Source organism: Syngnathus scovelli, chromosome 4 (assembly GCF_024217435.2).
Source record: "Syngnathus scovelli strain Florida chromosome 4, RoL_Ssco_1.2, whole genome shotgun sequence".
In the NCBI taxonomy this organism is placed as follows: domain Eukaryota; kingdom Metazoa; phylum Chordata; class Actinopteri; order Syngnathiformes; family Syngnathidae; genus Syngnathus; species Syngnathus scovelli.
In genome coordinates, this window is record NC_090850.1 from 9027378 (window position 1) to 9054054 (window position 26677).

The window sequence follows — 26677 nt, forward strand, 5'->3', positions numbered from 1 at the left end:
GCTCTTCTCTTAGCACTTTTTCTAACGTGAGAAGCAAAATTACAGTTTTGTAAACCTCAAAGCTAAACTTGAACAAGCTGAGAACTCAAAAACTCGTGCTCTTTGCTCTCTTATACAATGAGGCCAACAAATGAATGTTGTGAAATAATATTAACAACATTGTATGCCTGGTGTTTATTTTTGACTAAATAATGTGAGCACACCAGTTGCATAAATGACTGCCTTATTTGGACAAATTTGACCAAGATGACAAATGCAAGTATCAATTTTACTCCAACCAGAAATTGTTACATGATAAAGTTGATTTCTAAAGCTATTGTGAAGATGTAATGCAAGGATATTGTGGCATATTGCCAAGAGAGGAAGGAGTGGTGCTACATGCAGAGCGGTATAAAAGAGACAGTGGAGGAGTGTGCTGAAACACACTGAAGAGGAGGAGAGACTTGCAATAGAGAGAGGATAGAAGAACAAGAAAAGGAAATACCAGCCCACAAACAGGTAAGACATTTTCACGTCCCGACTAACTTACTCCGAGAGGCTTATGTAATACTTTACTACGACTTTTTATAGTACATATTCCTTGCACGAATGGGGAAATCATCTAACGATCTCATCATTTGATAATATTGTAAATTTGTCTCACCTGCATTAAATTGTATTTAAAAATCAATATATGCTTTTTGTTGGTGGCAGATCTGCAACTAATTCATTAAATGTCTGAAATGAGTACAGATGTGATGAAATGGACAGAGTTTATGTATTTATGATGCTTAAACACAAACTTTTGTATGTTAAGTGCTTCATAAGTGGATGCGGAAATGTTTGTGGGTCCCCCTGACAAATGGTGATGGCTAACACAGATGTGAAATTTGAGTGGGGGCTTCAGCAACGTCTTGTTTTTTTTCTTAATTTTTTTTTTTTTTGTCCCTGCCCTCCCCGTACAGATCTGAATCCATGCTCGAGACATGTTCTAAATGTCGGAACGTTTGTACGATGAATGGAACTGCTTCTAATGTCGTTTTTTTTCCCACCACCGCAGGTGACATTCTGCTGCTGGGCTCTGTCATTTTAGGGGTTCCTGGTATAAAACATTCACTACCAGAGGTTGAAAGTTTGATGGTCATATACAAAGGCAGAGGGTGACAATGCTACTGAGACTACTCTTTTTCATGGTGGGAATCAGCCAAGCCACAGTTTTTTCAGCAAAAGGTGAGTCATTCACATAACTCACTTGAAATTACAAAGTGAAGGCATCACGTTCACTTGTGGGAGCAGCACTTCATCACCAAACTGCCAGATTAGACTTGTGTTTGCAAAATAAATACTTTCGTTCACGCCGACAACTTTGCCAAACATTTGACGATATGCAGGTTATCAAAAGATACCATTGATAACATCGTTAGCTAATGCTAATCTGTGTCAACATTGGGAATCTGCTTACTTTTCCTCTTTGACATGAACATTTTTGACATTTTATACAATTTCTTATTAGATGACTAATATTACCGTATTTTCCGCACTATAAGGCGCACCGAATTATAAGGCGCAACTTCAATGAATGGCCCATTTTAAAACTTTGTCCATATATAAGATATATACATTTGGCCCGCGGGCCGGACTTTGGACACGCTTGCTGTAGTGGCTCAATATTGGTCCATATATAAGGCGCACCTGATTATAAGGCGCACTGTCGGCTTTTGAGAAAATTGGAGGTCTTTAGGTGCGCCTTATAGTGTGGAAAATACGGTAACAAAAATAGTACAAAACTGTGGTCGGGATACAGATTAGCATAATAAACCACATCACATTGACGGTGTCTTGCAGCGCTATGGGGAAGGAAAGATTCTAGCACATCTATGACCCACTCTCACGGTAAGGTTTTTACACCCTACAAGTGTCTTTATGGTGAACTCTATCATTCCCATCAATGTGATTTCCGTGCTTGTTCAACAATCTATAGACAACTACGAATGGACCACATGGTTCAACGTGGACCATCCTGGAGGCCGTGGGGACTACGAGCAACTGGATGCCATTCGCTATTACTATCGGGCCCGTGTATGTGAGACTCCCAGGGCGCTGGAGGCCAGAACTACCGATTGGGTCCCAGCTCGTGAAACTGGAGAGAAGGTGCATGCAGACCCAACTGTGGGCTTCTGGTGCCTCAATGAGGAGCAAGGTTCAGGACGGAACTGTTCCAACTATGCAGTCCGATTCCTTTGTCCTAAAGGTTTGTTCTCAATGCTACAGATCTTGATATTAAACCAATCTTTCACTTTGACTGGATGAATGTGTGATTGTTGAGTACTTGGTGTAATAGTTACTTTGTAGTGTAGTACAGCTAAACCTCTATTTCTTATCAGGCAACAGCATAAACCTTCAGGATATTTGGAGTCCGTGGTCAGATTGGGATCTATGTTCTGCCCTCTGTGGTCAAGTGGGAGTCCAAATTCGCTCCAGAAGCTGTAGTTCTCACTCAATGCTTTGCAATGGCCCAAAGGTAGAAAGCAAAGAATGCAATGGACCACAGTGTCTGGAAGGTAAGATGGCACTGTTCGGTTAAAATAAGTTGTTTATTTAACTATACCCAGAAAGTGAATAATTCTGCCTGTTGGGTAATCTTCAACATTGGTCTGTAAAGTGTTCAACAACATTCTTTTTTACGGTTCCCACAAGATTAATCCTACAATTCACTTTGGTTATCTCTTGACCAGTCACTATAACACTCTGCATCTTGCAGATGTACATTATGTACCATCGTGAAAGCATTGCCGTTTTCAATAATAGTTTTGTAATACAGCCTGGATTGTCAGAATTTGAGTATGATGGCAAATAGAAAATTATAACTGACTAACTGACTGTGGCAATACTTCATTTCTTTCAGATTGCTCCCTACATTGTGTAATGGGAAAAGTGAATGCAGAGTGTGATGCATGCATGTGTGAAGAGCACATCTTGTTGGGCTCCGTTCGTGGTTCTGGAGGTCTTATTGCTAAGGGGGCTGCAATACTTGGCTTGAAAAAACTCCTCACCCTCACAGACCACAATGGACATTTCCGGATTCCCGGGGTCTGCCCAGATGGCAACACCACATTGACAATCAGACTGCAAGGCCACGCCACCCTGAGCGTTATTGTTCCAAAAAGCTCTGAGCGTACCACAGTCCTCAGCGTACAGCTCAAAAGAACCGGTACAGTAAAAAATAATAATTTAAGTAACTCAAAAGTGAAGTGGGTGAAAGTTGATAGGGATGTTATTTTTTGACACATGTCAGAAAAGCTTCACGTGTTGAGCAACCCTGAGAGCAAGGCCAGGAGAGAAGGACAAACTGCTGCCTTCTGCTGTAATGTGGCTGGAACACCACAGCCAGACAAGTACCAATGGTAGGACTTGATATTTTAATTCAAATGTACGTGTACCATAACTATCACTGTCTTTTCAGGTTGTTTATATTTTCTAATCTGTCTGTTTCATCTACAAAGGTTCCACAACAATAGCCATTTAGCAGGGAACTCTGAGAGCACTTTGGTTCTTAAAAACTTGCACCCCGAACAAGCTGGAGAGTACTACTGCCGGGCAAGTGGTGAATCGGGGACCATCAAGACCAAACCAGCCCTGCTCAAAGTCATTGGTATGTTACAGTTTACTTTTAGAATAAATCATTTATAATGAAAGGCCGCAATTTGTTGAGGTTATAAAAAATAAAACAAATCTAATTAAATTGGAATTTCCTTTCTCCCTCAGGCAAAAATAGCCAATCATGCAATCCCAAGCCTGAATCTCATCTCATACGTCTTCCACATGACTGCTACCAAAACAGCACAAACTCATTCTACCATGATGTAGGCAAATGCCCCACCAGCAACTGTGTCGGGCAGTTGGACAATGGAATCAGATGTAAAGACAAAGTGGCGTACTGCTGCGGTGTGGAAAAGATGGAGGAAAGGCACCTAACGTGCCAGGGCTACCAACTACCCACCATGGTTGTTACTCAATGCGGCTGTCAGAAATGTGTTGACACCAAGGCTATTGTGCACGGGAGAGCTGTAGCCGCCGACAACGGCGAGCCAATGAGATTTGGCCACATCTTTATGAATGGCATAAGAATCAGCCGTACAGGCTACAAAGGTACATTCACCATCCACGTTCCTGCTGACACGGAGAGATTAGTCCTGACTTTTGTGGACAACATGAATAAATTCATTAACACCACAAAGGTACTCCCATTCAATACCAAAGGAGGTGCTGTTTACCATGAAATTAAGCTGACACGTAAGAAGGTTCCTGTGACTATTAGCTCATTAGAAACCAACACACTTGAACTTGGGGGAAAAGAGGGACAGGAACCAATGGCTCACATTCAGATTCCTCCCAACTCCTTCTATAAGGAGAATGGTGAAGTCTTTGTGGGTGACGTGAATGCCAGCATCACATTTCTTGACCCCAGAGATGTTTCGACAGCGGCTGCAGCGCAAAGTGATCTCAACTTTGTAGGGAGTGAAGGAGATACATTGCCACTGAGAACCTATGGGATGTTTTCAGTTGACTTCAGAGGTGGGGAAACCAACGAGCCGTTGAATGCAGGTGAGGTGAAGGTGTTCCTGGATTCTTCCCAGGTTACGATGCTTGAACACCTTGGAAACATGAAGCTGTGGTCGCTCAACCCTGATACGGGCCTGTGGGAGGAGGAGGGAAGTTTGGAGGTTGAAAAAAAATCAAGAGGAAAAAGGGAAGAGAGAACTTTTCTGATCGGCAACATGGAGATCAGAGAGCGGCGACTTTTTAACCTGGACGTCCCAGAGAACCGGAGGTGTTATGTGAAAGTGAGGGCTTTCCGCAGCGAGCGTTTCATGCCCAGTGAACAGGTTGAGGGAGTTGTAGTGAGTCTCATAAACATGGAGCCCACGGCTGGCTACTCCACTAACCCTCGTGCTTGGGGACGTTTTGACAGCGTCATTACAGGCCCTAACGGTGCATGCCTTCCTGCTTTCTGCGATGAGCAAAAGGCAGATGCCTACTTTGCTTATGTCATGGCCAACCTCGGAGGTGAAGAACTCGAAGCTGTCCATTCTAGTCCCAAACTCAATCCAAATCTCATCGGAGTGCCTCAGCCTTACCTAAACAGGCTGAACTACAGGCGCACTGATCATGACAACCCGAGACTCAAGAAGACGGCATTCAGCATTAACTTAGCAAAACCAAGTCCGAACACAGCTGAAGAGGCCAACGGACCTGTGTATGCATTTGAGAAATTGAAAGAATGTGAGGAGGCACCATTCAGCGCTGCACATTTCCGCTTCTCACGAGTCGAAGGAGATCGTTACGACTACAATACGGTGCCATTCAATGAGGATGACCCAATGAGCTGGACAGAGGACTACCTCAGTTGGTGGCCTAAGCCAATGGAATACCGTGCGTGCTACATCAAAGTTAAAATCAACAGTCCACATGAGATCAACGTACGGTCCCACAATATGGGGGGTACTCACCCAAAGACAGTGGGCCAGCTGTACGGTCTCCGAGATATCCGAAGTATCCGTGACATGGACCAAACGGCGGTGTCAGCCGTTTGCCTCGAATTCAAATGCAGTGGAATGTTGTACGATCAGGAACGCGTCGATCGCACATTGGTGAAGGTGATTCCGCAGGGTAGCTGTAAAAAAGATCATGTCAATCCACTCCTGCAGGAGTACCTGGTGAACCATCTACCACTAGCTGTTAACAATGACACAAATGAGTTCATCATGCTTGCACCTCTCGACCCTCTCGGTCATAACTACGGAATTTATACAGTAACAGATCAGGATCCACGCACAGCTAAAGAAATTGCTCTCGGACGCTGTTTTGACGGTACCTCTGATGGCACTTCTCGTGTAATGAAGAGCAATGAGGGCATCGCGTTGACGTTCACTTGTGGAGATCGGGAGGTGACCCATCAAAGTGTCTTCCAGGTCCTACAGAACTCGCAAGGTCAGACAGTCGCTAGTTCTGGGAGAAATGAAGGGAGACAAAACCGCCGTCGGCAGAGAGCCAATGCTTTGCGAAACAGTCAAAGACGAAGCACCAGAGATCCCAAACGAAGAGGCACAAAGACCAGAAGCTGAACGTCACAGAGGGTCATTACCACTCAGGAGTCACAAATGCAAGTGTCCAACAATCTTGATTTAGTGCAAATATTCGACAGTAATGTTTTATAAATTAGCTAAGTATGTAGCTACAAATGCTTAAGTGACTTTCTTAATGCCATTCAAGTTTATTCAATGTCATTATTATATGTGGTTACTGTATTTACTTGAAACTGTAAATATAATATTTATTACTATTAAATCATATTGCAAAAGGTTTGGTTATTTTGGTGATTCCAGCAAGACATTTGTTTTGACCAGCGATTTATTAAATTAGATGATTAAAAAACACTGCAGCAGTCTGTCAACACAGTAGCCAATTACCCATGTAACATTGAAACTGGTCAAGAGCTAGAAAAAGGAGAAATAGCCCAGATCATGACAAGATACTGTGGGGGAGGACCCCTAAACCCCACACCATGTTCCTCATCACACTTGATACAAGCCTGCAGAAGTCGTAATTACATGTTATGCCATTTTGGCTGAACCAACGTTTTCAAGGACTAGTATAGATCAACTTGGGAGAGCAAATTTCATTTGCACTGTACCAACAAGTAATAAATACTCTTACCTGCAATTGTTTGAGGATATCCAGAGACGTGGCAAGACAATGGCTATCAGGTTTTTAAGCCCAAATTTACCAGTATATTTCATTAACCTTCCCTTCATTCTTTCAGCAAAGATAGTGTGCTTTCTGTAAATTTACATTCTCCACTTGTATGTCAGTTTCAGGCCCCCAGAATAACCTCTTTAGTTCAAAGCATGAATAATGGGTTGAATAATTTGTATTTGGCAGCCAGTTATAGATACTATATACTCATCTGGAAGAGAACCATCCTCAAGTGAGATCTAAAATATATACATTACATGACATTCCGGTTTTAGAATTTGCATAGAACCTCCTGTTTCTATGTCACTACATGTATAACTGTAATACTGAGTCTGCTATTGGACAGTAGCAACATTCCATTGAAAATGAGCTCTGAAAACAGACAACAGCAGTTACATAGTATCCTCTCCCTTGAAGCAGGGTCACCCAACAGATAAAACTAAATTAATTGTGTGTGTTTGTGTGAGTCCAGGCTGTATGAAGAGAAAGAAAAGGCATTTCCATATGTGAGAACATAAAGAAAAGGTGAGACCGAATGCTTCCAGTACAGTCCCTGAAGTCACTGAAGCAAGATGAAGGGGGCAACACACAGTTCTGATCTTCCAGGATGGCACTGGACAGCATAAGGTAGAGCTGCAAAACCCGGGATTGGAAGGGGAACAGGACTATTGAATCGGAGCCTGTGTCACATGAAGTCCTCGTAGTCTTGAGCATAGCCGCCGTCAAAGCCGCCATAGTCCAGGTCATCTCGCATCTGTGCTTTCAAACCACCACCAGGTACGACGCCTTTCTTCTTTTTTTTCCCTTTGTTTTGCTGCAACAAAAACAAGTTGAAGTCAAATATTGTCTCTCGTTGGAAGATTTGAGTACCTCAGACGTATCTATCAGTGGCACATATCACGGGCCTTTCTCATAATGTAACATGGAACCTCCAAAACAGGCAATCATGGAAGTCTTGAAATTTTTTACTTTAACCAAACATGAAAACATTTGGAACTGCCATCATGCAAGAAGACGAAATCTTAGTTTTAGCTTGTGCAAATTTAGCAGTCCTATAGGCATGAAAATTTGACAGTGAGATCATTCCCAACGGAAGCGTGTCCATGTTTAACAAATATAAGTGAATGAACAGAGGTTGCGGTTCGACTGTTGAGACCTACACCACAATGATTTATTGAAAACATAAAATAGTTATTCAGGCCAGTAAATTTAATTGTTACTTGTTTAAGAAATTGGAACATAGTAAAGTGACTCGTGTTGTGGAGCTCGCTTGAGGGGGCGCAAATGGTTTAACAGTGCCCCCTAGCAGTCACAGATCTGTATTAAAAAAAAAAAATTAAAGAGCAGTCGCAATTTTTTCTTACCTTTTCTTGTTTCTGTTTTTCACTAAGTAGAACTGAAAGGGAATTATTAACTTTTTTCAAATCCTCCACTTCCACTGCAAAAAAACAAAAAAAAATGTGTTCCAAGTTAAATAGGTTGGAAAATATGTTGATGGACAAGATTTTCAACATATTTCCACTTGAAACAAGGGCTTACATGAAATACAGAGCTCCCGAAACAACGAATCCAAGAAATTCGAATAATGCACGGATTTCTCAAACTGGGATATCTTTTCTTTCAGCAGTTTTTCAAACTCTGTGAATTCCTCTTTGGAAGATGGACACATTGCATCAATTCCAGCAACGGAAGAGCCGCCAACTCCTGAAAACAGAAGCAGACCCACAGATACAGTTGAAAAAAATGATTTATATTTAGGCCATATTTGTAATTTTGTTGTTGAATGTATCTTCTGGCAGGTAATGTCAGAGCAAAGTATCAAAAATCGTGTCAGAGATAACATAAAAATGGGAGCTCGGAACGGTAAATACTTCAGGCTTACCGAAAGCATCCTTTGCTAACTCCAAGTCTGCATCTTCCTGAAGCTTCTGCACTTTTAACTTCTGTGCCAGTTGTTCTTCGGGGGTAAGTTCTTGCTAGAAAAACAGAGGGCACAAGATAACTTCAGTGTTGTGTCTAACAGTCATACACAAAAGCAAACAGAGAGGGAAAGAACTCACTTCCAATTCTTTTTCTTTTAACTCCTGCTGTTTTTTCTTTAAACGGTTTTCCCTTTCTTTGATCTTCTCACTCAATTTTTTCTTTTCGGAAACTTTTACCTCTGAAAACAAATATTCAAAAGAGTGATGTAAAATGGCGGGTGTCAGAACTGCTGAGGAATTTATATATATATATGTATACCAGTCGTGTTCAGTTCTTTTTTCTCCTCCTCTTCTTCATCATCCCAGTTGTCCTGCAAAGAGAAAGAAAGTCAATTACCATCCTAAGAATTAGCAGGCTTCAAACTATGGCATCGAGCATATTAAAAGCAGTTGGAGTCAGTATCAACTACCAGCGAGATTGTTTAAGTCTTTAATTCCAAAATCACGCACAACTACATTAGGAAAACTTTGACAATCTAATTATTTGAACTAAAAAGTATGATTGCCATGATTGGTGAGAGTTTATTTGACCAGTACCAAAACATTACAAAATGAACAAGGTCTCAAAGTAAATTTTCACTCTTTCAAACATATTAGAAAATGCTTGTTGTTTCGGCCTTACTAATTTTACTCCACTAGGGGAATGATTCTAGTAATGGGAGTTGGACGTGAAATCATCAGTTTCTTTCTTCAGGCACACATATGGCACAGAAAGATGAACAATTGAGGAGCCCCACAACGAGCAATTTCCCTGACACCATGGCAACATTCAGGTAAAAGCCACCTGCACAGTCGCAGCAACTCAAGCGCCACTTCCTAAAAATAAACGGGAAAGTTCTGGAGCTAACGTAAGATGTTGGATGAGTCATCAGAACTGATGATTTCATGTATCTTAACTGCTGCTGCTCGCGTTACCGAACTAGCACCGCACGATCCTTTCTTTCAGCAGTCTATACAAAAAGCACATGCCCAACATTATAGTTCATGACAACCAACTTTAGACATAGATATGTCCCTCCTTAAGACAACGCATTCGTTTACGCCCGGATAGCGTTGAAGTTACAACGTATGATTTCAAGAGATAAACTGAAGCGAGGCTAGCCAGTATGATAGCAGGTCTGCTAGCCAACCGGATGGCCCAACAAGAGATTAGCTACTTTGAATTATGTTTGATCAGGCCGAAAGACCAGGATAACTTTGACTAACTATAAAGATCTGCATTTTGCCATTCAGAACACCTAGAGAGGTTGACAATATTTCTAATTGCGACGAGTAGCCAAGCACATAAGCGCATAGTTAGCTGCACTTGGCTTAAAACAGCAAGTCCCACATGTGGTAGCAGTCGGCTAACTTTAGCTTAACTGCGTGGGTAGCGATTGACTGTCACACTGAACCTGCGGTGAAAGGAGCCAGAATGGCCGGAGCGATAGTCCGATGGCACGTTACACAAAGTGTTTGAAGCTCAACACAACGCTTTGGGGCGACCGCTGTCAAGTTCACCCACTTTGACATCGTCCTCTTCGTCTTCGCCTTCCCATTTGTCCAGTGGCGCCTTTTGATTCGGCTCGAAGGTTTCAGCGTCTGAAAAAATGACAGTAGAAAATGTGTAAGCGCCAGCCACATACGATTCGGGAGTTGGGTAACAAAGAAGCGATCGATGGGCTCGTGTATCAAAGTGAATGACGAGTGAAAAATGGGGAGGTTGCTATCCGCTCCGAGTTAGTTCCTTACCCCAGTCCGCCATGTTGGCTGTGATGCTAAATGTTTGACAGGCAGGCAGGCCGGCTGCTCACTGCTGCAGCCCGCTGGTTACGTTCACTCCGCTCCCACTTTCTAAAACGTCACCGAAATGAGCTCACTTGGTAATGTCGCCAGTCGCCACTTTCCAAGCGAGAGCCAAAATTCCAATCCTATTCATCACCGTCGCTTGTTTTCTGTCCTGTCCAAACGATAATGAAAATAGATCACAGTTTCGTGTTACCCCAAAACAGACGAGACAGACTAGAGGACGTCAGAATAACGTCACACGTTGGTCGTACTTTTTTCACAAGTGTTTGTTTAATCTGTCAAAGAGAAGACGGTTTTTGTTCAACACTACTAAACCTTTAAAGTGGTTATTGCCCTCATAATTTACAACATCCAACATTAATACTTGAGGACAACAGGAATATTATTGGCGAACAGAATAACCTTTTCTTTATACCGAAAGCAGATGTCACCAACCCAGGTGATTTTTCTCTCCCAATTTTGACCAATAGATAGGGAATGGCTGAGAAATTAATGTACAAATATATTTTTCAAATAAAAAAGGGGCTTCGCTGGGTCGACAGGCTACACCACAGGTGTTAAACTCAAGGGCTGGCGGCCAGATACGGCCCGCCACATCATTGTCGGTGGCCCGCAAAGACAAGTTGTGTATCTAAATCATTACTAAAATTGCTAATTGTCTTCACTTTTAAAAAAATAATCTTTTTAAAATATTTGCAAAGTTTCCACTAGTCTAATTTGAAAACGAATATTTTTGTCGGTTTGTTTTGTAGCTTATACTATACATAATATGAGGCGTTCATACATGTATTTGTCATCATAATGGCCCTCCGAAGGAAACTGTGACTACAATGCGGCCCGTGACAAAAATGAGCTTGACACACCTGGACTACACTAAACCCAGTGTAGCGCCGCCCCTGTACCAGCTTTTCTGATTATTGTTAGGGCCTGACAGTCCTAAACACACTTCTAAAAGAACAAATTTAGTCAAATTACATGATATATAGCTAATAGGTTATTATTCTTAATTAAAACGCTAGTACGTGTTTGTATGTCTTGGACTTTTTTTTTTTTTTTTTCATGTGGGAGGTTAAAGGTGAGCCTGAGGTTTTCTGGTATTGGATGAAGGTTCTGATGTTGATTTAGGTTACTGAACATGCTGACAATTTCTCAATAATTAGTGGTGATGCACAAGCCATATATATTCACAAGAGACATATCTTTAAGGGACTGGTGGGAGTAAGACACAGTGGATAAAAGAGATGATAGAGATAAAAATAAATAAATGTGAAGTTTAGTTTAGAACTCGCCTTTGTTTTCTATGCTTAAGTGCCCCTGAATAATCAATCCATCTATGCTAAAAGAGTTTAATAAACCTGCTCTGTTCGAACCGATATTACTCGGGCACATCTAGTAGAACTGGCAAACGTGCAACTAGTTTATAATGTAGTATATTCATTTATCCCATCTTATTTTACTTACTATAAGTCTGTTATGAAACAAATGGTGTTTGCCCCAGTCACACTTCCTTTCAATTGCAAACAGGGGCAACAAGGTTGTAATGAATTTGGACACTAACCTGCCACCAAAAATAAAACAATGTATTGAGTTCAATTGAATTTTTGTATTTAATTCAGTTTCAGCACATTGTAGGAGTGTATAGATATTGTTTTAAACTTTCACGTAACATAAACATGGTATTGCATATAGTTCCCCAAAATAAAATTTTTGTCTGTAATGCTACATAAAATCTACAAGTTCTTGAATGTCTTTATTCGTTGCTTTTTTTGTCTGTAATTCTTCATAAAATCTACAAGTTCTTGAATGCCTTTATTAGTTGCTTTTAAGAGTGTCGTTTCCCTGAGTAGACACAGTGCAAAACATGACAGTCTTATTATTTGAAAGAAAATCAGAATGTTTTGTAGATTGATAATGATTTACGAATAAATACATTTACAAACGACTGCATGGCATACACCTGGAATGATTTAAAATGAATTATTAGTGCTACTCAAACCTTACTGATATGTAGTAAGACACAAATGAACAAAATTGGTCTTTCTAAAGAATGCAATTCAATGTCAGATATAAAACACATTACGCTATCATTTGGTAAATTACTACAGTTCTAATGATTTGTTCTTGAACACTTGAATACCTGTAACAAACCTATTCACGTTGATGGACTAAACATACTTGTGCATCTAGCAGTTATACTTTTAGAAATTTAAAGATACAAGGTTTTGAATAATTTGCATTCTACACAAAGACCTGATGGATCAGTATTAGAAAATCTTACCGCCATGGGAGATATTGGAAGACATTTCTAACAACATTCAGTCTCTACTGGGCTTAAAGGGGGGCTAAAGAAATAATTTATGGATATATTTTAGAATATCAAAATAAAAGGCTTGTTACTGTTTTTTTTTCTTTCTTTTTAAAAAAATTTCCTTGCCCTCCTGGGTGTTAACATCAGGCCATGTCGTTAATTTTTGTCGCTCGTGGGTATGTGAAGCCCTTTGAGACGTTTCTATGGTTAAGGTTTATATAAATACATTTGACTTGACTTTGGTTGTGTGGGTGCCTCCTTATCCAGCAGGGAATAGCAATGTCACGAAGCGGAGAATGTCGACTCAGGCTGGACCATCAGTGCCATCAGCAGGCCCAGGATCAGGTACAGAGAGCTGGGACTCAGCGTCAGTCCCTGTGACCTTCCTAAAGGAGTACATTCAAATCATTGCAAATATTCACCTGTTAAATATCTTTGCATATTACTGAACATCTACTTTAATAGAGTGCCTAAACTTGATCAATGTGTTCCATTAATTGTCCAGCGATATTCCAGTATTGCACATCTTTTAAAGCAAACAGAAACATTGAATTCATGCACTGAAACTCATGAAACTCTGAATTATTATGGGTAATGGAGCATGATGACACACAGAAACGTACGAAAAAGTAGAACTAATACAGATGTGAGAGTGTCTTCACCTCTAAAGTCCACATGCCTGTCCTCCCAAGGCGTCAGCACCATAAAGAGAGCAGTCCTCTGAACATCTGACAGAGCCATGATTTGCTCCTCTGTTACTGCCGCAGCTTGCTCATGAGAGAACATACTGATCTGCCGCTGATGGAACACAACCTGCACGTGGTACACCGTGAGGACAACAAAACAGAAGATGGGGGGAAAAAGAAAAAAAAAACTTGGTGAAGACAGAACAGATAAAGACCTTGAGGTCAAAGGATACATTTTAATTAAAAAATAAGTCAATTTACAGCAAACTTATCAGGTGGTATCATTGAGATAGCCATCGGTGTGATTCCTTCTATCTGCTCTTTCACCAAGGCCGACATGGCTATATCTTCGAGACCAGCTGTGAAAAGTAAGTGGAGACAAAGATTTAACTTATTCACTGTCAGCTATTTTAGAGCATTTATACATTTTCAAGAGCAGAGGATACTGTGTTGTGTCTTGATTTCATACACACCAAATGAAACAATAGACTCCCTCTTCTCTCCCTCAGAAAAAAAATTAGTCTTTTTCTGTTCTTTCTTCTAGGTATACTGTTTGATACTGTTTGTCCCAGTGGACTCACAAACAGTCCTGATGTCAGATCCAAAATGGAGAAATTCATAATGGTTGTTCGTCTCGGTGCCTTGCGATTGGCTGGCAACCAGTTGTGTGTCCCCTGCCTGCTGCCCGCACACCCACGGCTCCCGTGGGGACAAACGGGACAGATGATACATGGATTGTGGAGCAGTATCAGATGCTCACTCACCCGTCCTCGTAGAAAATAGGAAATGAAGAATGATGTCTCTAAAGTGACAAATTTCTTTATAACACAGCAATTGGGTCCATCTGTGGTTTTGATGTATTTTTTTTTAAATGATGATAATGTATTATTTTTGATCAAATGCATTTTAAGAAAAACTGACAACCTATGACCCTAATGATGACAATGGTCGTTATTTATAAACATAATTACAAACCAGAAATATAATGATAATCCGTTTTAGTAAGTTACTAAAGTAGAGCAAACACACAGTTTGCTATAGAGTAATGAAAAAAATATGAGGTTAACATTTGGAATTAAGAGGAAAATTGTTTGAGACACAGGAGGTGAATGCTCTATACCCGCCAAAACTCCAATCTCGATGAAGACCTCCATATCCCATGAACTGATGGGTCCAAAAGCCAGACTGTGGGTCAGCAGGCCCACCAGTGCTGACAGCTGTTCTTCTGAGCAGGACAGTTTGAGCTGACCCAGCCAGAGCACCGCCTTGCTGAAACCACCAGGGGGAGACACAGTCAATAAGTGATCTTGAAAATAATATAATGTTTATTTGCTTACCTAAACTCAACAGCATTGAAAGAGCTAATTTCTGTTACTTTAGCTCCACACACCATGTAACCAATTGCCACCAGTGTGCTGGAGTCAAGTTGGCTGGGGTTCAGCTTGGTGGAGTTCAATGTTGTTGTGAACAATGCAATCAGCTAGGAAGGAAGAAAGCGTCATCACTCTTCTAACCATTTAAAATACAAATGTAAGGGATTTGCGTAAAGCCAACCAACACAGTTGCGATGATAAAGGTGAAGAGACATTGTGGCAAACCGAATCGTTTTCCTATTGCTGTAAAGGATGCTAAATTGGCTTGGAATGACAACTGAAAAATACACGACTTGTACGCGTTATTCAGTTTAGACTGAGAATCTTTGAACACCTGAAACTGGTGATTTTTAGGCCAACACAGGACCACACAATTGCAACAAATCATTCTTGAATAAAATTATTTATATTTTGTTACTTCCTACTACTCCATTTGAAATACATGTATTTTCTTACTTTATAAACACTGTAGAATACTATTTATTATTGTGCCTTGTCTCTAAGTGTTGGGGGGGGGGGTGAATAAGTCCATCCAGACTCAGTCTAGCTGGATGAATTTTTATCAAGCGCCACTTTGCAGTTGCGGCTTCCCTTGGAAGGCCGTTATGACAGTGACACCAATTATCCATCCATCTACTGAAGTAAATGCATTCAAGCAATTACCTGTTTCTTGCTCCACTCACTGATGCCACCCAAAGCAGCGATGCTGCTCTTTTCAGTCAGTCGGAGCATACGGATCTCCTCTGGTGACATTTCCAGGGTCAGTCGGCCCATCTGACTGATGATGGACTGGGAGAAGTTAGAAACTGGGCCAAACATCTTCATTCCATTTCATTTGGACAGCAAAAACAGACAGAATGCCAAACAACAGTTTTACTGCCCTTTGCCGTGTACGAGATAAAACAAAAACGAAACGACATGGGATTCTTACTTGTTTGACTTTTTCAAAGAGTTGGCTGCGTTGATAAGATGCAAGGAGGGCATCATGGCCAATCAGCTCCAGACAATTTGTGAAGGCTGACGGCGACATGCTTGTCAGGCTGCTAGTGGTCCAAGCAAAAGGAGCCGTTGTCCGCAATATCTCACAGGTGGGAACCATAGGAGCCGCTGTACAGAAAATAAAAATGCCAGATGTGATGGATGGATGTAATGCATAATCTATAGAACAATGTGTAGAATGATTTTATTTTTCAATGTTCATTCATTTGAAAAAAAAACACATGAAAAAGAAATGTACATTTTTCATATTTTATTGCATGTCTATTAATCGCCAATTATATCACATAAGTCACGGCTCACATAAGTCACAGCTTTTTTGCTGAAGAAATTGCTTGTAAGTTTGTATAATATAGACTCTTTGGGGCACTGTGGTGCTTGTGCTTAAAAATTAATGCGGTTTGAATGTAAGTGGTTGCAATCTATTAGTTCACCATTGGATGACACTAAAATCGACATATTGCCCCTTTAACTAGGTGCATTCAATTACAGTAAGTACATTGTTTTAAAATACGACAGGTTAGAGAACCAAACTGATGCTTACGTGACAGTGGATTTATCTTTAGGAAACCTAGAAAGAACTGAAGAACAAATTGCTGCTTTTCAGCAAACCGCCACTTCTCACTCTCATCTAAACAGTGACGACCCACGACCCCACGTTCCCACTGACGCTGGCTCATGAACAGCTTCTCAATACGGCCAACAGTCATCAAACCCTGTTGCAAGACAAAGATCAACATGGTGACGCACGGATGGTTTAAAGAATACCACCTGATCCTGACACCTCCTGGTCTAAAATTACAGGCTCTCTTTGTTTGATGGGTACTATCAAGTAACAATCTAAACACCTCACTGTGTATTTTTGACCTGATACAAGAATTGTGTCTCATGCAATTTCATTGAAGACCAAAGAGCTCTACTATTTTTTATAATTTTCTTTAACTGTCAATTATTTACAGCATTAAACTCACCAAAGAAATCTTCTGCAGTTGGTCTTGAGGAAGGAAAAATAGAAACCGGTCTATCTGACTGAGTGTAGTCTGATTCCAGGTCTCCATCGCAGGGCTGTGGGGAAAAATAGACATATCACACTGCTCTGTAAACAGCCCATCGTCCTGTAAATAACATTAAAAACTCCTTGATTGACTTGTAATTCAATCTTGTTTATACCCAAAAACAGCATCTTCCAGCAGCATGCGTGCCATGATGTCCATCTTGCTGCTTCTGTAGCACAAGGTCTGGAGAAAATTTAGATTGTCCACAAAGAATGTGCGATCCAGCTGGACAAAAATCTCATCAGAAACAAACGTGGCCATAATGTCTAGAGAGCGAAACTCCTCCTCTGTGTACATTCCTGTGTACATGCCCTGTAAACACAATGAAATAAACACATAAGTGACCTGACTTTGTAATTTGAAAGAATCTACCTGGGAATGTACTAACCAGCTTCTGCAGCATCCTATCCACAAGAAGCAACTGTGCTGTTTTTGACATTGTGAAAAATGGAACAGGGTCTTCAATAATCATTTTCCGCAAAGTGTCCATCATATTTGAAGAAAACTTTTTAATGGTGCTAACCCTGCAGAGAAACAACACAACTTAATATCTTTAGTTGTTGAATGACTTGAATGATGTTTTTTTTTTTTTCCCCCCTTGTCATGATACATCAGTGAATCTATCCATTCCGTTTTCGCCAGGGTCACGACTAAATGGAGCGTATCCCATCTGACTTTGGCAAAGAGGCTGGCTACACGCTGGACTGGTCGACAGCCAATCACAGGGCACATAGACAAAGCTAATCATAGTATATTCACACCTATGGACATCAAGACTCTTCAATCTAGCAGTAATATTTTTGGAATGTAAATTTAAATAGCTCTGCAATTTTGATTTAAAAGATATTTTAGGTATATTTACACATGAAAATCCAATTCAATACACGTGGGTACCTTCTTTTCGAGTAAAAATATTGCTCATGGTTTTGAGTGTATATAGTAACATGTTGCTTGTTGAAGCAATCAAAATATAAAAACGGTCATATGTATGGTGCACTGCAGTTCTACACCACTGCAACCACAACAACCTTAATTGTGTTATATTTATTTGTGTTTATTTATTTGTGTTTGTTTAGATTATTACACCATTATGCAGGTAGACCTAATATTAAACTGAAACCCACTTTAACATTAAGTCAACAACAATTTTGAGTTCTCACTTACGGCATGGCCAGGGCAATCTCCACTCCTAAATCTTCAAGCAGCTCGGAAAAGAACTCAAATTGATAGAGCTCCTCAATCACACACCTTTTCTGCATAAGGTAGAAAACAGATATTAAAGTGTGTTCTCTCTTGCATGAGATCGGAAAACAGGTGAGCCAAATATCTTTTTTTGCAACATTTTACCAGTGAGGTGTGCAGAGGACCGGGTTGCTGTCTGAGGAGGGCCAAGATTTCCCTCACCGCTGCAGGAGATGTATCTGCCCTGATGTGCCCCTTCAAGGCTTGGCAGCTCACGCCCTGTCCAAGCATCCCAAGACTCCTGATCATGTAAATGTCACAAACACACAAATATGATCTGTGAGTCTGAAAAATCCCAACACACTGGTCAACATAACACAGCAATGAACTATTATACAATACAGTGTTATACACAGACAGTATTAGATGGTGTTCAAATGTAATTCTATTTTTTAAAATATACTTACAAAAAATCACTGTGAAGATTTGACTTTGAATTCAGCTCCGATTTCAGTATCGCTTTAGCCTAGGGAAAAAATATGAAAACTTTTTATGGTGTGTTAGGTAATTCTGGCAACTTGCAATGACTTTCCATCATCACTCACTGTGATGAAAAACAATGAAAATTGGACTTTGTTGTTTCAGAGCAAGTCGATTTACAGCAACAGTGACATTACTTTGCAATTTATTAATTTAGTAACTATTGGACACACAATAGCCGATTTTGACAAATCTACTAGGGGCGTTATTAATATGGCCACATTTACTAGGTCAAGCAATGCTGAAAGGAGTTGAGCTTTGTGAAACCTGCTGTGTGTTCCATGGTTTAGTGGATGCACTGGAGATGTTGTTCATTAGTGGGCGAGCTCTGGGCAGTACACTAAGAAGTGGAGTGCAACAAAGCAGTGGCTCGACATCGTCCAACCAGTCGATCACCTCTGGAAAGCCCTGGTTAGAATAAAGGTAAAGCATAAAATGATGGATCCTGGTAACCTGTGCTGCAAAGTTGGCAAGGTCTGGCATAGCAAAAGAAAAGAAAAGAAAATTGCAGCAGTAGCCCGTCGTAAAGACTTTGGAACCAGAAGCTCACGGATATGTCGCATTTTTGATGAGTTGTACCCATAGTTTGGTGGCAATGGCATTTGCTTGTGGTGGAGTGAGGCCTGCCGAGTGTTGCGCCATATCAGGTAGTGATGACAGCAGCCTGTCAGATGTCAGCATCAATAACGTCTCCGTCTTTACTCCCACGGCCATAGAGCCGAGATCCTGGAGGCGGCCTGGAGCGCTCAGCTTGACAGGGTAAGAGAGCATGGAGGTCAGGACAAAAGCACTGCAGCGCAAATTTTGCTAAGAAGTTTCATTTTAAGAAGACAAAAAAAAAAAAACTTACTGTGTCAATAGTTGACAGCTTGTCAACAATTATGGAAGCCTGCAATACATACAAAATGAAACATCAATAAAAAGTGAACCTCTAGAGGTCTCAAAAAATGCTACAACAAAATACTGAAGTGACTCGAGTTTGTTTCCCAAACTTACAACGGCAACATTTAAAAAAAAATACATATATATTTCTATTACACACAGGAAAACAAGAAAACCAATTGGTTTATCTTATCAGTAGTGTTTAAGTGCGCAAAGGTTGTGGGTGTAGAATAATTACATATTCTGCATATCAGGCCAAAACAGCATCTGTGAGGCTGAGACAAGAGAACCAAGCCTCTTGAGGTCCAAGAACTGACATGTGCCTCATCCTGTAAAATCTCGACGTTGTGTGCACCTCTTCACCTGTGCAGGAGTGAAAGACACTGCTTTGAGGGCAGGAAGTGCTTCAAGTAGCTGCGACGGGGAGAGGCCCTGCAGGAAAGTCGCTCCCAGGGAGGGCAGAAAGTGTGCAATGTCTGCCAGTCTTTTTGAACTGAGTGAGGCTGGGCTCTTTAACTCAGAGCTGTTCAGTAACAGACTGGAGGTCTGCAAGGAGGACATCTGAAGGTCATTTCATTTCAAGAATGAAATCATGTTAATGAAACAAAATAATGAAGACGGCCCAAATCCATGCGGCTGTTCCTTACGAAGTGACTCGGTAGGGTGCGTCCGTCATGTGTGCAGTTCATGATGACATCCCAGATTACTCTGAAAGCCTGACTGCCTTGGTATGCCAGGAGGTCACTTGGCTCTGCGAGGCATGAGAGACTGCCCAGCCTAAAATCACAGACACAGTCAACAGCCCAATTGTGCTGGATAATTAGATGCAAATAAAGTACCTCTTTAAGTGTTTGGTGAGTTTACAGTACACCACACGAAACATTTAATATAAAACCCAACACAAAAGCAAGGTGTAGAAGTCATGGGTTGATACGCAAAATGTTGCAGTGGACTCTGCAGGATTGTCTGACCTGATGAAGTCGTGAGCAGTCAAGTCTTTGTAGGTGCCAATGATGCTCTGTGACACAAATTCCTGCTTCAAGGAAGTCAGGCTGTTTCTTTGCAATACATCCAGTCCATCTAATAACTACGGACAAACATAATGAAATAAAAATTAGAAACCACAGTTGTGCTTAACAGAGGACAATCCTTCACCAAGATAAATTCACAAGAAAATTAATGACATCTTTTGTTTTGTTTTAATGGTTACGTACATACCCATGTCCCACCACAAGGGTATGCATTTTGTCATAGGCTTGAAGCATTATTTATGATAAACTTGAGGATAATTTCTGGAATGTAAACAAAGGAACTACGGACAATTTAGAGTCTTACATTTTTCTTACACCCAACATTTTTAGGGGATTGGAGAAGAAGCTGGAGTACTAGGCTATAACCCACACAAGCAGAGGGCGAACAAGAACATACAAATGCAACTTATATTTTGAAGTATACAGTATTCTAATGTGATGATACATTTAGAAATAAACTGCAAGCTCAATCAAGGGAAACACAAGGGTTGTGTAGTCTGTGACAGGTAAGTCTAGCCTGAGACAAATCCAAGTGACAGCATCAGGTTTCCCAGTGTGGTGTCGCAGATCAGAGGACTGTTACCTGAGCAGGTGAGAGGTGTTGGAAGTTTTGGAAGGGCAGGTAAGTTATCACATTTCCAGTGTCCCTGATGAGTGACTGATGAGCTGCGGTGATGTTGGAGGGCGGCAAAATTTTACTGTACCACAATCCAAAAGCTCGCTGCTGATCCGCAGACATGTGGCCCAAGTTGTTGTTTATTGTTTCCCTCCTGTGAAAAGAAAATACATATCAATGTGTACAACTATGAGACAGAAGTAGTTAAATTATTTTTTGGGGTGCATTCAGGTAAAAATCTGAAATTCTGAGCATCAACAAATAGGTGTAAACTGATATATATATTTTTTTATCTTTGACTGACATTGTTAGACAAGTATAAATAACAATGTTGTGATTTACAGTAATGTAGAATAGTACAGATTCATGTAATATTTTAATATTGATATTTTGTTTATTTAGCTACATGGGGCAACTACAACCACAATAAAAAAAGATATTAACTGACATTACCAAAAGAGATTTGAGGATTATCATCATTGCAAAACGCAAATACATTATAGCCTACATATGCCCCATGTATAGGATCTCATCTGAACGTGCCTGTGCACCGCTTACTGATGATTGGTGACGAACGTGACTATGTTTACTAAATACAATAAGTAAACATTGCATCTCTTACACATTAGGGTTGTTTTGCAGAGAAGGCAAACTGTAGATGTCAGTAGGACTGGCTGCTTTCAAAAGGGGAGCCAGCTCCGAAAACAGATTTCCATCCTTTGCCAGATGGCTTTTGAATAGCACAGATGCCAGGGTGGACAGGTAGTTATCTGTCAGCTGGGGTAACACAAGTAACGCCAGTTGTAAGTCGACAGAAGTGGGACACTTTGCACTGGGACATCATTTGCACTGAAAAAAACAAGGAAGAAGGGGAACAATATAATCACCTTCAGTGTATGCTTATTTCTTGTATAGTATTGGAGGATCAGCCTGATGGTTGTGAAGTGCAAATCACTAAGCACTGACTTTAAGCTGGCCAATGGTATGTTGAAGTATTCCTACAAACACAAAAAGGAAGAAATATATAAAAAAAAAGAAATAAAAAAAAAAAAAGGAACAAATCATTCAAGATGTAGCTAGTAGGTACCTTAATAATGAGATATTCATGACTGGTTCCATCCCGGGCCGTCTGCATCAAGTTAGTCAGTATTGTCTGTAAATAATCACAGCAAGAATTTTTTTGGGGTGATCTCACATATACTGTAAACCTAAAAGGTCAATGTGCTTCAATTCACATTGGCTTACTGTGTGAATGCTGTGTTTTTGTTACAAAAAGTTATTGTTTGTGACAAAGACAAAAATTAAGTTGTAAAATGACATTCATTTTGTAAAGAAAGAAAGAAAGAAAGAAAGAAAGAAGAAAGAAAGAAAGAAAGAAAGAGAAAGAAAGAAAATCAAAATGAAATTGGGAAAAGCAACTCGAATCAAATCGGGGCTTGAGTGAGTTGTTACATCCTTGAAATTAACCTGTTAAGGGAATGGATAATCTTATAATATACCTCAAATATGAAAGTGTATCCGTCTTACCCCAAAACACTGCAGCAAGACCCTCTTTTTTTCAAAGTTGTTCTCCCCTTCAAGAAAATGAACGACAGAGTCCAAGACGCTAATTCGGATGTTCTCGATGACATGGCGAGAAGTGTTCTGAATCTCTTCTATTGCTAGCAAGACCACAACAGAAGTGCTAACAGCTTGTTCCAACACCGCAGCTACAGATGGAGTCAGTAGATGCCCCATCCTGGATCTCAGACTGTCGGCCAAGCAGCGTATAATCAATCGCATGACCGTGTCCTGGCTTGCCCCTGGCTGGCAGACTGCGGTGACATTAACAGGACAGGTCCAATTGAAATGCTTCAATAATTCTTTGGCCAGACAAAGTTCCTCGGAGGTTTTGTTACTTATGGTCGTGTGGTTGCTGTATGTGGTGCACATGGCGCTCACCCACATGCTCGAGGGCTCATGTTCCAGCAGGAAGAGAAGGGCATGATTAGAGCAGATAGAAGAGACAAAGTGGAACTGATCATGCTCCCAGCAGAGGGTCAAAAGCACAGCATCTGGGAGGGCTACGCTCCAGGTGGTATACTGGCACTCCTCCGCAGGGTCGAATCCTGTCCCATCACTGTCTTCCTCCCCATCTTCACCTTGATTTGAATGGTTGGCACAATACTTAATCAACCAAGTGTTGTCTTGGTTTGTCATCAGGTTCTGAAGGACTGTCTCATCGGAGCAGACTTTGGAGGTAAAGTTTCTTGGGTCCCTTTCAGCGCAGAGAGCCAACTCAGTCATGTCAACAATGACCGGGTGAGTCCATTCGGAATACTTGCACACCTGAAGAATACAAAAGAAAAAACAAATACGACAACGCTCATTGTAGTCATACTGAATGAACGGATTGAGACAAATAAAATACCCACCTGTGGTACACACTCTATATCCTCTGTTTCCTTGTCTGCGCACACAGTATTCAGCCATTTATTGTTGGGGTCCTGTAAGAGCTTTTCAAACAAAGTCACTTCACAGCAGACTTTCTTCTGAAAAGCAAGCTGGTCATACTGCCAACACAGTCCGACCACTGAATCATCCACTTGTCGATCCTTCCACGATTGGTAGTCGCACCAGTCCGAAATACGAATAGATTGAGGAGCCATCGTGGGTGGAAAAATCAAAGCGGTGCTGCAATGATCCTCAAGCCAGGCATTGTCCTGATTACTTAAAAGGCGATTTAGGAAGGTTCTATTGGCGCAAACCTTCTCTGCAAAATCCGTGGGCTCATTGCGTATGCACTGTGCCAAGACATCTGTTGTAATTTGCATGACATCTTCCCACTCGGAGTATTGACATGATAGCGGATCTGGGCCGGGAAATGGTGGTGGAAGTGACACAGTTGTGCAGATTGGCATGAACCTTGCGTTTTCTGGATTGGAGAATAACAACATGAAGAAGCCAGTATGCTCACATATGAGTTTTGTAAGTCTTGGACTGTCTAGGCTAATACAGAACTCCAGCAAATTTGGCTGTACCGAAACCGTAGGTTGATCAATCCACTGCTGGTAGACACAAAACTGATCCACCAGGTAGCCGTGGTCTGCTGTGGAATTTGCACAGTAGCCATACAACCAACTGTTCATCTGGTCTGAGAGCAACTTCCTCAAGAGTAAGGCATCATTGCACACATGCTTCACAAACTCCTCCTGTTTGTTGTCGCTGCACAGAGATACAAGGACGCCATCCACCACCTGGTTTTCTAACCAGCTGGTATAGTTACACACAAGCTGCTGGAGGTTGGGGGCATTTCTGGCTTGTCGGGGAGGTGTGAGCGAGGCGAGTGGGCTGCACTCTGATGACCTGCCGAGGAACGGGGACACCAGTGCTTGAATGACATAGCACGTATTGCTCCATAGCAGTTCGATCTGCCGGGCGTTGAGCGAACTGAGCGCCTGGCACAAGGAGAGCACCAATGTAGGCGTTTGTTCTCTAGATCCATAGAGAATTTCACCACAAAGTGTATTGTTGAGCTCAGAAAACGTTTGCCGATCACATCGAAGCAGTATGTCATGACTATTATCAATGGCTGCCTCTGGGAGACTGCGTTCGAAAGAGGAAGAATTCTGACATTCTGGACCAGGATATGTGCACACGGTCTGTTCTGGAATCAGGAGGTTCTCCAGAAGGATATCAATAAATGAGTTGGTGAAGTACCAGCTCACGTTGTGGGTCATTCCCCTAAAAGAGACAGATTCAACAAATTCATTCGATAAAACTGCATACCATTGGTATGAGCTCTATTCTGGGAAATACGTGTTTGACTCTTGGACTACTAATATATGAAAAAAGAAAAAAAAAAATCTTAAAATACTGAAGAAAATTTCAATGCACACAAACTAAAAAGTGTTTTGTCAAATGTTCTCTCCATTTTACATCTATATTTTGATTGTGTGTGTTTGTGTCAGCTGTATGTAGATTTTAGGGAAATGCACTCATCACTTACCACATTATGAGTTGTTTGAGATCTCCTGAAGTCATGGAAAACAATGAAAAGGGATTAGCGATACATTTCATCAGAGAAAACATTGCTGAATTCAGACTGACATGTTACCTTGTTCGCAGCTTTCTCTTTCATTTACAGATGGAATTCTTACTCCCAACTGCAATGCTATTTTCACATAGTCCATCGGTACTTGGATTAACATCGCCATGATATTAGAGGTGTAAGTAACAGCAGCATCCAAAACACCACTTAATGCACTCATCAAATTCGCAGACAGTGGCAAACTTTTAAAAATGCTTAAAAATGTCTGCTGGAAGCTGCTCCATGTTGTAGCAGCTGATTCTCCCGTCCTGAGATAGCCGCTCACCATACTATGATCTGCATCTTCTGCATCATTCGGGGAAGAACATGTCTGCGATCTCAGAGATGATAAGAGTATCAGCAACGGTTTACCCAACTCCAAAGAAACTGACTTTGTGAGCTCTGCTTTCACTCCACAATCTTGTCTTTCGGATAAAATGCAAACTAAAGTTTTTGGAAGGTCATCCATGAGCCCTTCTCTTAGCAGTGGTTGGAAGATAGAATAGACATCCATCAAAACATGTGGATTGAAATCCGTGGAGGAAGTCTCTGTATTTGAGTTTTTTCCAGAAAAGTAACGAATCTGATTGATAAGTCTTTGGATGTCTGTTTCTGAACTAGTGGTCTGGCTCATTTTTCGTTGTACTAGTTGGGGTTGTGGACTCACTCGATTGGCATCACTTATGATCCCTGCGAAAAGATAAGGAAACACTCGTGTCAACTAAATTGATGACTGATTTTTGCTTTTATTTCAGATGACTCCACAAAAATTGAAGTCAAAGTTATATAGAATGGAAATGTGTGAGGCACCTAGCACGGAATCACACTGTGTACTGTTCCCAATATTTTAGTTACCTTATACATGTGAGTCACAATAATTGAAATAGTTTTCATGATGCAGTTCAGTTCTAATCAAGTAGTAAAAATTACCCATTTAGTAACCTACAAATGCAATAAAGTTTAAGTCATATGCAGTTTCAGAACCACACATATTAATATGCGAGACTTGAACCCATACGACTGACACTGAATTGTGAAGCCATTTTTTCCCATCAATCGTACACGGCAATAATGTTTGTACTTACCTAATAGGATGTACACCGGGAAAGTAGCCCACATTGTTTGGGATTAACCAGCGACCCTCGACTCCACAAAAGACACTGAAAAGAACGTACTCAATTCCCGCTGCAGAATAATGAATGTTTATACAGTAACTATTCCGTCATGGTTAAGATGTGTGACTTCCATGATTCGGAAGTTACTCTCCTCTATATGATCCCGACTGTCCTACAAATCTACACCTGCTCTCGGAAAATGGAAACTGGTTGAAAAGGGGCGGGTGCGAAATAAGGGCTGTGAAACACAGGCCGGATTTGGGCAGTAAGACATTATGAAATATTAACGATTCAAGTTGTGTCGTGGGAAACCCGAGTC

At 41.0% G+C, this 26677-nt stretch overlaps 3 protein-coding genes across 3 annotated transcripts; 1 reads left to right on the top strand and 2 right to left on the bottom strand.

The window, feature by feature from the left end:
- Nucleotides 1-354: 354 nt before the first annotated feature.
- Nucleotides 355-6342, top strand: cilp (cartilage intermediate layer protein, nucleotide pyrophosphohydrolase). Its single transcript, XM_049717904.1, has 9 exons — nt 355-498; nt 1040-1209; nt 1825-1872; nt 1961-2230; nt 2364-2540; nt 2885-3190; nt 3275-3383; nt 3483-3631; nt 3745-6342. The coding sequence occupies exons 2-9, from the start codon at nt 1146-1148 to the stop codon at nt 6102-6104; spliced, it is 3483 nt and encodes a 1160-aa protein (XP_049573861.1). The 5' UTR covers nt 355-498; nt 1040-1145; the 3' UTR covers nt 6105-6342.
- A 550-nt stretch (nt 6343-6892) lies between these two features.
- On the bottom strand, nt 6893-10607 carry eif3jb (eukaryotic translation initiation factor 3, subunit Jb). The gene is made up of 8 exons (XM_049717935.2): nt 10449-10607; nt 10222-10298; nt 8977-9028; nt 8796-8896; nt 8618-8711; nt 8275-8439; nt 8100-8173; nt 6893-7549 (listed from the first exon to the last, which is right to left on the bottom strand). Exons 1-8 carry the CDS (start codon nt 10459-10461, stop codon nt 7421-7423), a joined length of 705 nt encoding a protein of 234 aa, XP_049573892.1. The 5' UTR covers nt 10462-10607; the 3' UTR covers nt 6893-7420.
- Nucleotides 10608-10799: 192 nt separating this feature from the next.
- Nucleotides 10800-25712, bottom strand: strc1 (stereocilin 1). Its single transcript, XM_049717933.2, has 28 exons — nt 25271-25712; nt 25163-25187; nt 23589-24897; nt 22702-23502; nt 22262-22327; nt 22062-22172; nt 21797-21951; nt 21142-21328; nt 20499-20614; nt 20175-20304; nt 19891-20073; nt 19496-19534; nt 19225-19395; nt 18913-19053; nt 18573-18631; nt 18271-18406; nt 18088-18176; nt 17312-17447; nt 17039-17235; nt 16840-16933; nt 16413-16584; nt 15804-15979; nt 15536-15691; nt 14837-14979; nt 14620-14768; nt 13761-13858; nt 13476-13626; nt 10800-13199 (listed from the first exon to the last, which is right to left on the bottom strand). Exons 1-28 carry the CDS (start codon nt 25710-25712, stop codon nt 13096-13098), a joined length of 5736 nt encoding a protein of 1911 aa, XP_049573890.2. The 3' UTR covers nt 10800-13095.
- Nucleotides 25713-26677: the final 965 nt, after the last annotated feature.

Coding starts and splice junctions, on each gene's coding strand:
- strc1 (XM_049717933.2), bottom strand. CDS start 25,712: ATGGATGACCTTCCAAAAACTTTAGTTTGCATTTTATCCGAAAGACAA. Junction 16,934..17,038: donor CTGGAAGATGCTGTTTTTGG/GTATAAACAAGA, acceptor TTTTCCCCACAG/CCCTGCGATGGAGACCTGGA. Junction 16,585..16,839: donor AACTGCAGAAGATTTCTTTG/GTGAGTTTAATG, acceptor GTCTTGCAACAG/GGTTTGATGACTGTTGGCCG.
- cilp (XM_049717904.1), top strand. CDS start 1,146: ATGCTACTGAGACTACTCTTTTTCATGGTGGGAATCAGCCAAGCCACA. Junction 1,210..1,824: donor CACAGTTTTTTCAGCAAAAG/GTGAGTCATTCA, acceptor GGTGTCTTGCAG/CGCTATGGGGAAGGAAAGAT. Junction 3,384..3,482: donor CAGCCAGACAAGTACCAATG/GTAGGACTTGAT, acceptor TCATCTACAAAG/GTTCCACAACAATAGCCATT.
- eif3jb (XM_049717935.2), bottom strand. Junction 8,174..8,274: donor TCGGGAGCTCTGTATTTCAT/GTAAGCCCTTGT, acceptor GTTTTTTTGCAG/TGGAAGTGGAGGATTTGAAA. Junction 7,550..8,099: donor AAAAACAGAAACAAGAAAAG/GTAAGAAAAAAT, acceptor TTTTTGTTGCAG/CAAAACAAAGGGAAAAAAAA.